Source organism: Grus americana, chromosome 1 (assembly GCF_028858705.1).
Source record: "Grus americana isolate bGruAme1 chromosome 1, bGruAme1.mat, whole genome shotgun sequence".
In the NCBI taxonomy this organism is placed as follows: Eukaryota; Metazoa; Chordata; class Aves; order Gruiformes; family Gruidae; genus Grus; species Grus americana.
The window spans coordinates 48886600-48899173 of record NC_072852.1 but is presented as its reverse complement, the minus strand read 5'-3'; the positions used below and the strand labels follow the sequence as shown (position 1 = coordinate 48899173).

Here is a 12574-nt window from a genome sequence, read left to right as displayed (position 1 = left end):
CCTTGGCCAGCAGTGAGTCTCTCTCGGAGCCAGCTGGCATTTGCTGTAGTGGACATGGGGGCAGCTTCTAGCAGCTTCTCACAGAAGCCACCCCTCTGGATCCCCGCTACCAAACCCGTGCCATGCAAAGCCAGGACAGAATGAGTTCCTCCTGACTGTGCCTTCTTCTGTGCCTCACTGAGGCACAGCTACACAGCTAAGAAGAGCCCCTGTTCGGATAGCTCTTGGCAGCGTTAACACTTTCTTACTCGGGCTGCTCCTGCCCGCTGGCAGTTCATTATTCATGGCCCTCGCCTGCTTTCCGGCATGTTCCTTCCCCTGTGTGCCCCAGTCAGCTGTAGGGCTTACGGACCTGTGGGAGCCCTTTCACTCACATCGTTTCTCGCTTCACAGCTCTTTGGGCCATCTCCTGATACCGGAGTCACAAAAACATTGATTGGCTCCTCGAGAGACCTGAAGACTTCCAGTCATTTCAATGTCTCCGTGCTTCTCCCCCAGCTTGGGCATAACCACCGCTGAGCCAGCCTCATACCATTTGTGCCCGTGGAGTCTCTGGCACCTGAAGTGTTCAGCTCCAAGTCACTGATGTCACTCAGTGTGGGAACTGTGACCCCCTGTCCTGGGGATCACAGCCTGCCTGACCGTTTTCCAGGACTGAAACTTCCTTTCCCCGCCTAGATATTGTCTGTTCAGAGGCAGCCTCGGACGGGAGCGAGAACAGAGGTCTTAATTAGGGACACAAGTGTACGCTGTTCTTTCTGCTTTAGCTGTGGCACTGGACATCATGGAAGCAAGAAAAAGCAATGAACCCCAACAACGTCAGCCATTAACAGCTAGCAGTGTACTAACACGAAGCAGCAAGTTTCTCCATCCAAAGAAAGAGGTGCTGCAAGAAAAACATGGGCCAACAGGATTTTGGTTGAAAACCTAGTCAAAGGATAAGGATAAGCAAGAAGTTGGGTATTCTTGTAGCCCTGCCAAATGGGTTTGTTCCGGTTTATGTTAAAGAAACACCAGAAGGGGAGACCCTTTGAAACGGTCCGATTTTCCGTACTCTACTCTGAAGCAAGGGAGAGAGGAAGGTGTTCAAGCTGGACAGGCCACATAGCACCATCATGCTGATGTCACGAGCTGGAGGAGCAGTTGGGAGCTTTCGTAACGTAACATTCTATACCGGCTAGCAACTGCCTTCATCCGTTCAGCAAGCCCGGAGAAGGTAGCAGCTCCTTCCTTGTTTCCAAAAAGGTCTGAAGGTCCAGGTTTGGAAAGAGAACTACTGCTTTCAGGACACGATTACAAGTTGCCTGAATGTTGAGAGCTCTAACTTTTTCGTGTATGTTCTGCCAGCAGTAGGAGAGTGGAGGAGAAGCCTGAAAGCTGGAAATGGCTGCAGCTGGGAATGACCGCTCTTTCCATGTTTGTTCCCCCTACGCACAGGTAAATGCTGTAGATTGTAGAGTGGTTTGTACCCTTGATTCTCCTGACATATCTGTCTTGAAAGGGAGGGTGGTTACGTAAAGTTAGACATCGCTATGCCACTCTGCGTGGGTCCTGGCCCCATCTGTAGATCAAACAGCTGATTTTCAGAAGCAGTGAGAAGAGCTCACGATCCTCTAAACACCCAGCTGTCCCGACGACAGTCCAGAAGTGGCATGTTTTGGAGATGCTGCTCTGAGACCCAGCTGCTAATGTCTGGAACTGGGTGGAACTTCCCGTCACGTATTCAACTATTTTCAAGTGTGACTTTGATGTCCTTTAAAAAATGACATAGAAACTCATTAAGAAACCGCCGGTAACCCACGATACTGCACGCACTGCAGTACAGTAAGGAGACTGCTTTGCTCCTATTCTCATCTACAGACATCACGAAAGCTCCCTTGCCCTAGCTCAAGGTAACTTTAGAGTTACCTGGAGCTTAAGATAACTTTACATGTTCGAAAGTAGCAGCGCGTGGTCCCACAAAATCTTAGTCATATGTTCACAGCAGTACGCTGTATATGAATCCATTTAGTCCCGTTTTATCGCTGTATTGACAGTATCTGAAACCTGTTTTCTCCTGCAGCAGAAGTACAGCAACATCTCCTGTTTCTGGGAAAAACAACCATCAGGCTGCTTGAGGATCAGTTGCGCCTTCCATCACAGCAAACCTCGCAGCATAAATGGACTTTTTTTGCCGCCGAGTAACAGTGAGTAAAAATATTTTCTCAGCCATTTGTCCAGTAGAGCTCTTAAGTAAGTGCACAAAAACGTCCTTCCAGCGCTTACGTAGCGTACGTGCAGGTGAAGAAATGTACCATGGCAAATCAATCAGGTATGATCCGCTATGCCGGCAAGTTGAAGGCAAAGAAAGGAATTGGATTGGCATTTGAATAGGGTTGCCATATGACTTTTTTTAGCTGTCTGCTTACGAATCTTTGTAACTATCGGTGACATGAAAGGTGAAGTCACAAAAGGCAGTTTAGGTTGCTAAGATCCATGGAGTAAAAATGTTGCCTTCCTTGGGTATTTGCTAGATGAAATCTCTCCAGGAGTGAAAATGGTTAGTGGGCAGGTAAGCACTTAAGAGAAATGAAAAGCAGCGTGTGTGGTTGGAGGGAGGAGGTTGTTAGGGCCACCAGCAGCAGTATCTGTTGATAGAGCACAACATGTTATATGGATGAGACACCCCTTGTAGAGACAACATCAGATTACAGTGCTGTGTGTGCAGATGTATTTCCAGTTTGTCGTTTGGAATAAATTAATAAATTAAATCAATAAATACATTACTAATGAAATGAATAAATAAAGGCTCTACCAAGTTAAGTGTTGTATCTTAATTTCTCTTGCACGAGATACAACAAATCTGGTCTGCAGGAGTGCTACTAAAATGCCTTTAACATGATACACATGCTGCTCATAGGCAAGCACGAGATGCACAAGAATCTGGTTGAGTGTAAATTAATGTCATGAACTTCATATTCCTTCTCAAAATCTACACTTTGCACTTAGTAGAGAGAGTTGTGGTTCAGAAGATTTTGAGAGAAAAAATTGTCGACAAGCTAAAAATTGGTACTCCTGTGCTTAGCGTTGCTAAACTCTTCAAAATCGATGCCATGGCCTGCCTATTATTCAGCATGTTTAAAATATTTTCACAGGTGGGGTTCTAAACTCATTGACTCACTTCAGCCCCCGTATTACTAATCCCATGTTGTCCCATGGTGTAAATATCTGCCTGCTTTTTCAGACTTTCTGTACTTGGAAGACGCTCTTTTGCCGACCTCAGCAGAAGATTTTTCGGAAAAGGCACAATCCGTCTATTTAATGACTCCTTCAGTATGGCAATGATTTCAAGAAGATACCTGCTGGCCTGAACCTGGATTTGATCTTCCAGTTCCCTCCTAACAAAATGAATGTAATGTTCTTTCCTGCAGATGCCCCATTGCAACAAGGTGTCCAAGAAGGGATTCCGCACCCAGCCCATGGTCAAGAGTCACTCAGAAATCAAAAGAATATTTTACGACCAATTCACCCTCCACTGACTATACACCTCAACGATGAAGACGACGACGAGGACGATGATGAAGAGGAGGAGAACGGTAAACAATTTTTTCTTTTGTTTACCGGGGGGTAGAAGGGGGTTTTCCACTCTCGCAATGCACTTTCCAACTCGTTTATTAGCATAACCATCAAACCATCCTCTTTTGAGAAAAGAGGTCTTGACGGGTTTTTGACATAATCTCCAAACTATTGGAACTGGTAGTCACTCTTCAAAATTTCTCAAAATTTGGGGACAAAATGACAAGTTCAGGAGGTGGTACTTCTTCTCTGGGAAACAAACTTTTGAACAGGGGCTGTACACTCTCCTCACTGAAGGTGAAGTCACAGGTTGGTTTACAAAAGGTAGCTGTGTGACTTCCCCTTAAATACTTTGCTCAAAGTATTTACCTATTAAACTGTCTTTCTTTCAAGCCACGAGTTTTCTCACTTTTTCTCTGCCGATTCTCTCCCCCATCCCACCATGGAGGGCAGGTTTCTCATGCTGACTAGAAGCCTTGTTTCACTGATTTCCTAAACTCTGTAGGCGGTCTCATTTTACTACAGAAAGATATTCTTCAATCTAGCAAAGAGAATCCCCTCAAAACTCTTCATTAGTTTAACCGAGTGTGTATGTGTATACATTTATTGCTATATTAGATTTTATTTAGGTTTTGAAATGTAGTTAAACCGTTGACTGAGAGACTCGTTGGGAAGGAATGAACCGTGCAGTCCCAGGGGGTGAAAGCGAGAGACCGACCTGCTCTCATGCGTGCACTCCGCAAATTCCTGTGCTAGTTCTCAGGCCGCCCCAAGCTGCTTTTCACTTTCCCCCTGCCCTTCGGGGCTGCCTGTTAGCGCTTCCTAACTCGGTTTCAGTCCGAGTAAGCCACCTCAATTTAAACAGTATAAAAAGGAGGGCTTTGCTGATCTTAGCGGCCTTAACTGAGACAGACAAGGAGCACTCCCTTCACCAGCTCTGCCGGCAGACATTGCAGCAGAGGAACTTTGGGCAGAGCTTGTTGTATACGTGTTGGAACTGCAATTCCACTGCAGCTGGAAACTCCTGCTATTCAGGAATCATTTTTCTGTCCAGAATCAGAGGTTGCCGTCAGAAAAAAACAAACCCTGACCACAATGAAACTCACGTTGGTTTTTGACCATTAAGAATTGTTGAAGGTCTTTGTATAGATACCGCGTAACCTTTTAAAAATACTGCCTACAGGTGCTCCTGACTGGGTGCCTCAGACTGCTGCAGACCTTGAAGAGGAAAGAGCAATAAAGGAAATATGCTATCAATCTGGTAAGTAGGAAATCAGTCACTCTTTCCTAAACAGCAATATAGTCACTCTTTCCTAAACAGCAATACTGCCGATACAGTAAACATTGGGTTTTTTCCTCCCCTGGGGGTATGTTTAGGAGAGTATTACGGGATTCAGTACCCTCAGGAACACCAATCAACAAAAACTGTGTCTTCACCTCGGGAAAACGAGCTACTACCCTGGGAAGCTACCGAGCGAGACTTGCAGGCAGGCAAGTGCTTTTCATCTTCTGGGACATCGTTTACCACTTTTTAAATTACTGTTACAGGGAGAAACTACTCCATAGCTTGCCCCTCCTCCCCTCTTCTTTAATGTAGTGACAATGAAGGATAGCGTATTACAAAGAGCGTCAACAGACTTCACTACTTTTTCCCCATATACATGGGTAGTGTCACACACGTGGCGACTACCTGTGTCCACTGGCGAGGGAAAAGGTAGAAATGGGCTATTAAGCCTATGTCTACTTTCCTGAGACACACGACAGAGGTGGTCTTCCCTACAATTTTTCCTCACGACCAAGATTTATGTCACCTCATTGAGATATACTTAGACTATCGACAAGGAAATCAGTAACAAACAGGCAAATACAGGTTCTAATATAGGTCTGTCTTTAGAATTAGATACATTCAGAGAAAAGGATAGAGATGTTTCCCCAAAGCATTTCTTCCAGACAGTCCTCTGAGGTTTTTGGTACCACAATGACATGCATCTTGAAAATACCAGAAATTCAGTCAGATAGGATCACTGAGGGAGGAAGAGAATGGCAGCGCCATTCCCCGGGCTTACACACAAGCAGCTAAACCACTCTCTCTGTTGCCCTTCCAGGCGACGGTGATACAATTCCTACAACATTTAAGAATGCAAAAGGAGAAGGAGAGAGCTCAGGAACGACAGTACCAGCAGAGACCATTCCCAGAACAGATCGTGGATCCTTTGAAAACGGAGGTAATACACTTTAGCATCAGCTTCTCTTTGCTGAACATCATGTGCTAAGTAAAAAAACCTGAACGTGCACGCATTAAGCTTCACCATTTTAGATCCGAGTTATTCTTTCTTTGTTATGTTCTAGAGACTCTTTCTCATGCTGCACCATTACCTGTAACAATCAAAACCACTCTTTACCATTCTGCTTGGGTTAGCATCATTCTAGGAAAAAAAGATCCTCTATGCTGATTCCAATTGAATTTTTCCTGCTTAATTTTGGAAAAGAATTGCTTCTGTGAAGTTATAAAACAGACATGTCCGCAGTAGAATACCCTTACCACTAGGTACGTTGACATCGGAGCTAAAGCCAATGTGACAAGGTTGAAGCTTTGGCCGTTCACTGGTAGTGCTGCAATGCTCCTTGGCACCACGTCAGCAACGCCAGGTCAGCTGTTACAAGCATGCCTGGGCCCATGCTGTAAACTGTATCACCGATGTGCCTGAGGATTAAACTCATATCAAGTTATAAACTGAAGTTAGTTTGCATGCCACATCATTTCAGTTGTTCAGCTCGCAGGACAACACGTAGCTCAACTGACGATGCAGCCGAGCCAGAGGAAAAGCGTGCCTCATGTGCAGCACGTGAGAAATAAGCACCGGTAGGCAGGACCATGCTAATTAAGGTTCCTGGTTTGTTGCTAACTGAGTTACCTTGTAGCGACACACAGACCAGGGTTGTCACCCTATGCTGTGGAGTCCCTTTGCATTGGGTTCCCATTTAGATGGTACACTTTGACTTTGGAAAAGGATTTGTTCCCCCTGTGACACGCTGTCTTGGTTTTACCCCAGCCGGCAGCTAAGCACCACGCAGCCGCTCACTCGCTCCCCCCATCGGGATGGGGGAGAGAACTGGAAAAGTTAAAGTGAGAAAACTCGTGGGTTGAGATAAAGACATTTTAATAGGTAAAGCAAAAGCCGTGCGCACAAGCAAAGCAAAGCAAGGAATTCATTCACCACTCCCCATGGGCAGGCAGGTGTTCAGCCATCCCCAGGGAAGCAGGGCTCTGTCACGCGTAACGGTTACTTGGGAAGACAAACGCCATCACTCCGAACGCCACCCCCCCCACCTTCTCTTCCCCCCAAGCTCCTTATAAACTGAGCATGACGTCATATGGTATGGAATATCCCTTTGGTCAGCTTGGGTCACCTGTCCTGTCTGTCTCCTCCCAACTTCTTGTGCAGCCCCAGCCATCCCGCTGGCAGGGCAGTGCAAGAAGCAGAAAAGGCCTTGCCCTGTGTAAACACTGCTCAACAAGAAGTCCATAGAACAAAAACATCTCTATATTATCAACACTGTCTCCCGCACAAATCCAAAACATATCCTCACACTAGCTACTATGAAGAAAATCAACCCTCTCAGCTAAAACCAGGACACACGCACATAAATTGCATGCAGCTTTTGATTCGCAGTGATTACAAACGCGTATGTGGATTAAAGCTAATGTTTGTACTTTTAAACTGTAAACCCAAAATACAGTATTCATGAAGATTTTCAAATTCATAATGAGAAGCATTCTAAGCCAGAAGCGGTCAAAGACATTGAACGAGTCCAACACCTTTGTGTTTATAGTCAATTTTTGAGTTTCCTTGCAAGATTTTGCAACTGTGAACTCTTCTAGAGGAACCATAACCGCTTCCGCTTTCCTTCTGAGGAACGGCACTTTTAACATGTACAGCCCAAGAAGACCTGTGTATGAAGTGGGAGATCTGCTTTAAAAAACAAAAAAAAAAAAACCCAACCCAAAAATACCCCAAAACCACCAACCAAACAAAAAAGCATTTTTGGAGGAGAAGATTGTGCCTGCTTTTGCAAAAAGTAAATATGCGCTATTTTAATCCCTCAGGAACCAATCGCATGGAGCGGGTAAAGAACTATCCCGGTAAAGAAGCAAAGGAGAAGCAATGGGTTTCCGAGGAAGAAAGCAAGTCCCATAACACAGGAACAGGAAAAGGTATTTTGAGAAAACAGTTGGCTTATTCCTTCTTGTTTACTCAACTCACAGATGACTTGGCAGGACCTAGTTAATTTCTGTTCTTAGTGTCAGATAGGGACAGTCCATATTTGGATTGGACTAGCCACAAAGAGCATTTGCTTTATCTAGGCCTTCCAGCCTCCGGCCTCCTGCAACATGTCCAATTTTGAAGGAATAGCCCAGCATTTTGGTCTGAGTTTGCTGCTTCTCTTTTAGGAATTCACACTCCAGACCCCAAAGCAAAACCACGTCGCCAACAAAGGGGTCAAAGTAAGGACGATGAAGCTGCTTCTGCTGTTCCTCCTGTGAGAGAAACTGGAAGAGACACTTATTTCAGTTCTTCAGAACCTCGAAGATCAGCATATGTAGTCTACCGTACTGCCACCGTCACCCAAGAACCAAAGTGCAATGGACCGACAGGTGGGTTCCTGCTTACACAGGATCCTTAAACGTTAAGAAAGTGATTTCATCTTGCCCGTTTCAGTCACCTCTCTTAAGCTGGGCTGAATCTCCACCTAGAGGTGCCTCCCTGTCTTAATTGCCAATCAAAGGAACCTCCTTCAGACACAGTAACCCCCACTTTCAGACAAATGAAGTGAAGCAAAAGGAATCCCAGCATCACCGCTTCGTCTCAGGGGCGAATAGTTGTGGGGTTTTTCTTTTTCTTTCATAGAGATTACAGAGAGAACATTCTCAATGCGAAGAACACATCTTATCAAATTTCCAGGTTGAGAAAGGATATAGCGTTTAAAAAAAAATGAAAAAAACACACCCCCCCCCCAAAAAAGGCGATCAGCATTTTTGTCGTAAAAACCACCTTAGCACTTTCGCTACCTTTCTTTTCAGCAGTACCTGAGCCGTATGCTGGGAAACGCTCCAAACCAAAGAATCAGCTTGACGCAAATAGAAGATTTTGGACCCAAACCGAAAGCTATGGTAAGACTCACAGGCTGTGTGCAAAAGGAAAAATTTAGGACTATTGTGGAATTAGTACTTTGAATTAATGGAATTAATCTGGAATTAACAGAAAACCAGAGTATTCATAATAATGATTTCTAACCGAGTTTTACAGAAAACTAGTCAGTCATTGGGCAGCATACTCTGACGCAAAATCAACCACCTAGTACAAAAACATAACACTGCCTTGCATCTAGCGCTTTCCCAAGCAGGGACAAAAAAGGAGACCGGATTGTGGAGTAGTCTAATCTAAAAGCAACTGATGCCTTTGGGCAGGTTGTCTACACAGGAACATTCACTTTGTCCAAGTCAAGGATGTCCGTGGCACAATCCGCCTCCTTTGGAAGATCCTGTGAGCCTGATGGAAACGCTGCGAGATTACAGATGATCTTTAGAGTTCTAGGGGGAAAATCTATATTTAATACTACCTTGTATTTCAGAGGTGGTGTCTGAGTCACCCAATGTATGCATTGATACTTCAGCTAATGTAATATTTAATTTGCATACCAGGCTAAGAGAGTCTTTCCCTAAATTGCAGCTGAAATTAAGAAAGAGTGCCTGTCTTTTTTCTACAGACAAATATACTTCAGGCTCTTACAATGCACCAACTTGGAGGAAAAGAAATCCACACCCTAAAACGTTCTCAAAGTCTAAAACAACCAGTCAGGTAACTGAGATTAGAACCTCTATCTTGCGTCTTCTGTTGGAAGTCTAATTCTTAACACCTTTTGAACAGAGCATAGACTTTCCCTCTAATAAGTGATGCACAACATGTTCTGCCTATCTATTTTGACAACAGAGCCAAGAAGACATGGAAGTGAACAGGAAAGGAGAGCGATACATAGACAGGAGAAAGAGATGAAGCCACTTCTTCGACTTACAAGAGCAATCGAAATTGAAATGTGGAAATTATCAGCTGGAAAATCCAAAGAGGACACAATTGCAAATTCCAAAAATAAGATGCAGGAAGTACACGACAATGTTTCAAAACTGATTGAAAACACAAAATATACGTTCTGTGTGATCACAGATCCACTAAGGTTAATTTGTTATGAAAATTTGACTGTTGAAATGACTTTTGCAGATGATGTTTTAAGGCATAATTTCTAAGATGAATAAATACTAGCACTTTTTCACTTTGCAGTTTCAGAGGTCTTTTAATGCAACGCATCTTCTCGTTTCCTCCCAACCTCCACACTTCTGTTACTCTTCCCCAAAGAAATTACACACCCTTTACTATACAAGTTCTAGTGTGCAAGGCAGAACTACCAACCGGACATTTTAGAACCGGAGTAGTTCCTTGACCGGCACCTTCACTGCAACCAACCTATAAACACCTACTATCTTTACGGTAACTACCACTTTGCGGTCAAGATGTTTAATGACAGGTGAAGTCACAACAGCTGTAATCCAATAGAGCACACAATAGAAGTGAAACCTAAGTGAAACAAGGCTTCTAGTCAGCACGAGAAACCTGCCCTCCACGGTGGGATGGGGGAGAGAATCGGAAGAGAAAAAGTGAGAAAACTCGGGGCTTGAAATAAAGACACTTTAATAGGTAAAACAAAAGCCACACGCGCAAGCAAAGCGAGACAAGGAAATGGCTCACCACTTCCCATCGGCAGGCAGGTGTTCAGCCATCCCCAGGAAAGCAGGGCTCCATCACGCGTTAACGGTGACTTGGGAAGAAAAAAACGCCACCGCTCTGAGTCTACCCTCTTTCTTCTTCTTCTTCTTCTTCTTCTTCTTCTTCTTCTTCTTCTTCTTCTTCTTCTTCTTCTTCTTCTTCTTCTTCTTCCCAAAGCCCCTTATATGCTGAGCATGACCTCCTATGGTATGCAATATCCCTTTCGTCGGCTGGGGTCAGCCGTCCCGGCTGTGTCCCCTCCCAACTCCTTGTGCACCCCCAGCTACTCGCTGGTGGGGGGGGGTGAGAAGCAGAAAAGGCCTTGACGCTGCCTGAGCACTGCTCAGCAGTAACCAAAATATCCTGGTATTAGCAACACTGTTTTCAGCACAAATCCACAACACAGCCCCACACTGTGCAGAAAAATAACTCTATCCTAGCCAAAACCTAGTGCAGGGAGGTCCCCTTACATGACCACCATCAGGATGGCATTGGTACTCAGAGCTGAACAACGAAGTTACTGACGTTTTGGCAATCGTTTCAGCTCTTCCATCCAGAACCCAAACACCCAGGGGAGAAAGTCACCCAGCCGACACACAGCAGTAGCTGCTGCTCCTGCTGCTGCTGCTGCTGCTACTAAAACCGGGAAACACGACCCGCAGGCCCACAGCCAGACAGGTGAATGCCACCCCAATCACAACAAGAAATAACTGTGATTGGGCACCATGACTTACTACTTTCACCTTGCGAAGTACTGCACCTCTTGCTGCCTCAGATGAATGCTTCTGTCATAAGTCCGATATTCCTCTGATCACCAAATAAAACTGCTGAAAGAAAAGAAAGAAAAGAAAGAAGAAACATGAGAGAGCAGCTTATTTTTCCCCCACAAGGCTCACAAGCTCCCAGTGCCGTCATGTTGGAGCGGCCTCGTTCCTTGCCCTGGCTGTTCCCTACACTTGGAAAAAGCAAACGCAACCTCAGGGCCAACACCTGGGTGCACCTGGCAGGAAAGGAGGGGGACAGAGCTGAAACGGCCCCCAAACGACCTTCCTTTCCCGCCTTCCAGGGGGGAGCCCTACAGAAACCTCTACCGTGCCTTTCGCTCCAGACCTGCAGCGACACTTCCCGCCGCCCGGGTCTCCCCCTCCCTGCAGCCAGGCCTCACTGAGGCACAGCTACACAGCTAAGAAGAGCCCCTGTTTGGATAGCTCTTGGCAGTGTTAACACTTTCTTACTCGGGCTGCTCCTGCCCGCTGGCAGTTCATTATTCATGGCCCTCGCCTGCTTTCCGGCATGTTCCTTCCCCTGTGTGCCCCAGTCAGCTGTAGGGCTTACGGACCTGTGGGAGCCCTTTCACTCACATTGTTTCTCGCTTCACAGCTCTTTGGGCCATCTCCTGATACCGGAGTCACAAAAACATTGATTGGCTCCTCGAGAGACCTGAAGACTTCCAGTCATTTCAATGTCTCCGTGCTTCTCCCCCAGCTTGGGCATAACCACCGCTGAGCCAGCCTCATACCATTTGTGCCCGTGGAGTCTCTGGCACCTGAAGTGTTCAGCTCCAAGTCACTGATGTCACTCAGTGTGGGAACTGTGACCCCCTGTCCTGGGGATCACAGCCTGCCTGACCGTTTTCCAGGACTGAAACTTCCTTTCCCCGCCTAGATATTGTCTGTTCAGAGGCAGCCTCGGACGGGAGCGAGAACAGAGGTCTTAATTAGGGACACAAGTGTACGCTGTTCTTTCTGCTTTAGCTGTGGCACTGGACATCATGGAAGCAAGAAAAAGCAATGAACCCCAACAACGTCAGCCGTTAACAGCTAGCAGTGTACTAACACGAAGCAGCAAGTTTCTCCATCCAAAGAAAGAGGTGCTGCAAGAAAAACATGGGCCAACAGGATTTTGGTTGAAAACCTAGTCAAAGGATAAGGATAAGCAAGAAGTTGGGTATTCTTGTAGCCCTGCCAAATGGGTTTGTTCCGGTTTACGTTAAAGAAACACCAGAAGGGGAGACCCTTTGAAACGGTCCGATTTTCCGTACTCTACTCTGAAGCAAGGGAGAGAGAGGAAGGTGTTCAAGCTGGACAGGCCACATAGCACCATCATGCTGATGTCACGAGCTGGAGGAGCAGTTGGGAGCTTTCGTAACGTAACATTCTATACCGGCTAGCAACTGCCTTCGTCCGTTCAGCAAGCCC

The 12574-nt window shown here is 45.7% G+C and overlaps 1 protein-coding gene across 1 annotated transcript; it reads left to right on the top strand.

Annotated features, from left to right (window-relative positions):
- The first annotated feature begins 1383 nt into the window (after window positions 1-1383).
- Window positions 1384-12294, top strand: LOC129201631 (uncharacterized protein C12orf50 homolog). Its single transcript, XM_054813166.1, has 11 exons — window positions 1384-1437; window positions 2063-2186; window positions 3411-3575; window positions 4739-4816; window positions 4933-5046; window positions 5661-5780; window positions 7664-7741; window positions 8009-8062; window positions 9549-9789; window positions 10921-11054; window positions 12131-12294. Exons 1-11 carry the CDS (start codon window positions 1384-1386, stop codon window positions 12292-12294), a joined length of 1326 nt encoding a protein of 441 aa, XP_054669141.1.
- Window positions 12295-12574: the final 280 nt, after the last annotated feature.

Excerpts from the sequence above, each read along its gene's own strand:
- LOC129201631 (XM_054813166.1), top strand. The coding sequence starts at position 1,384 with ATGGCTGCAGCTGGGAATGACCGCTCTTTCCATGTTTGTTCCCCCTAC. Across the intron at positions 1,438-2,062 it reads TTTGTTCCCCCTACGCACAG|CAGAAGTACAGCAACATCTC; the intron begins GTAAATGCTGTA and ends TTTCTCCTGCAG. Across the intron at positions 7,742-8,008 it reads ATGGGTTTCCGAGGAAGAAA|GAATTCACACTCCAGACCCC; the intron begins GCAAGTCCCATA and ends CTTCTCTTTTAG.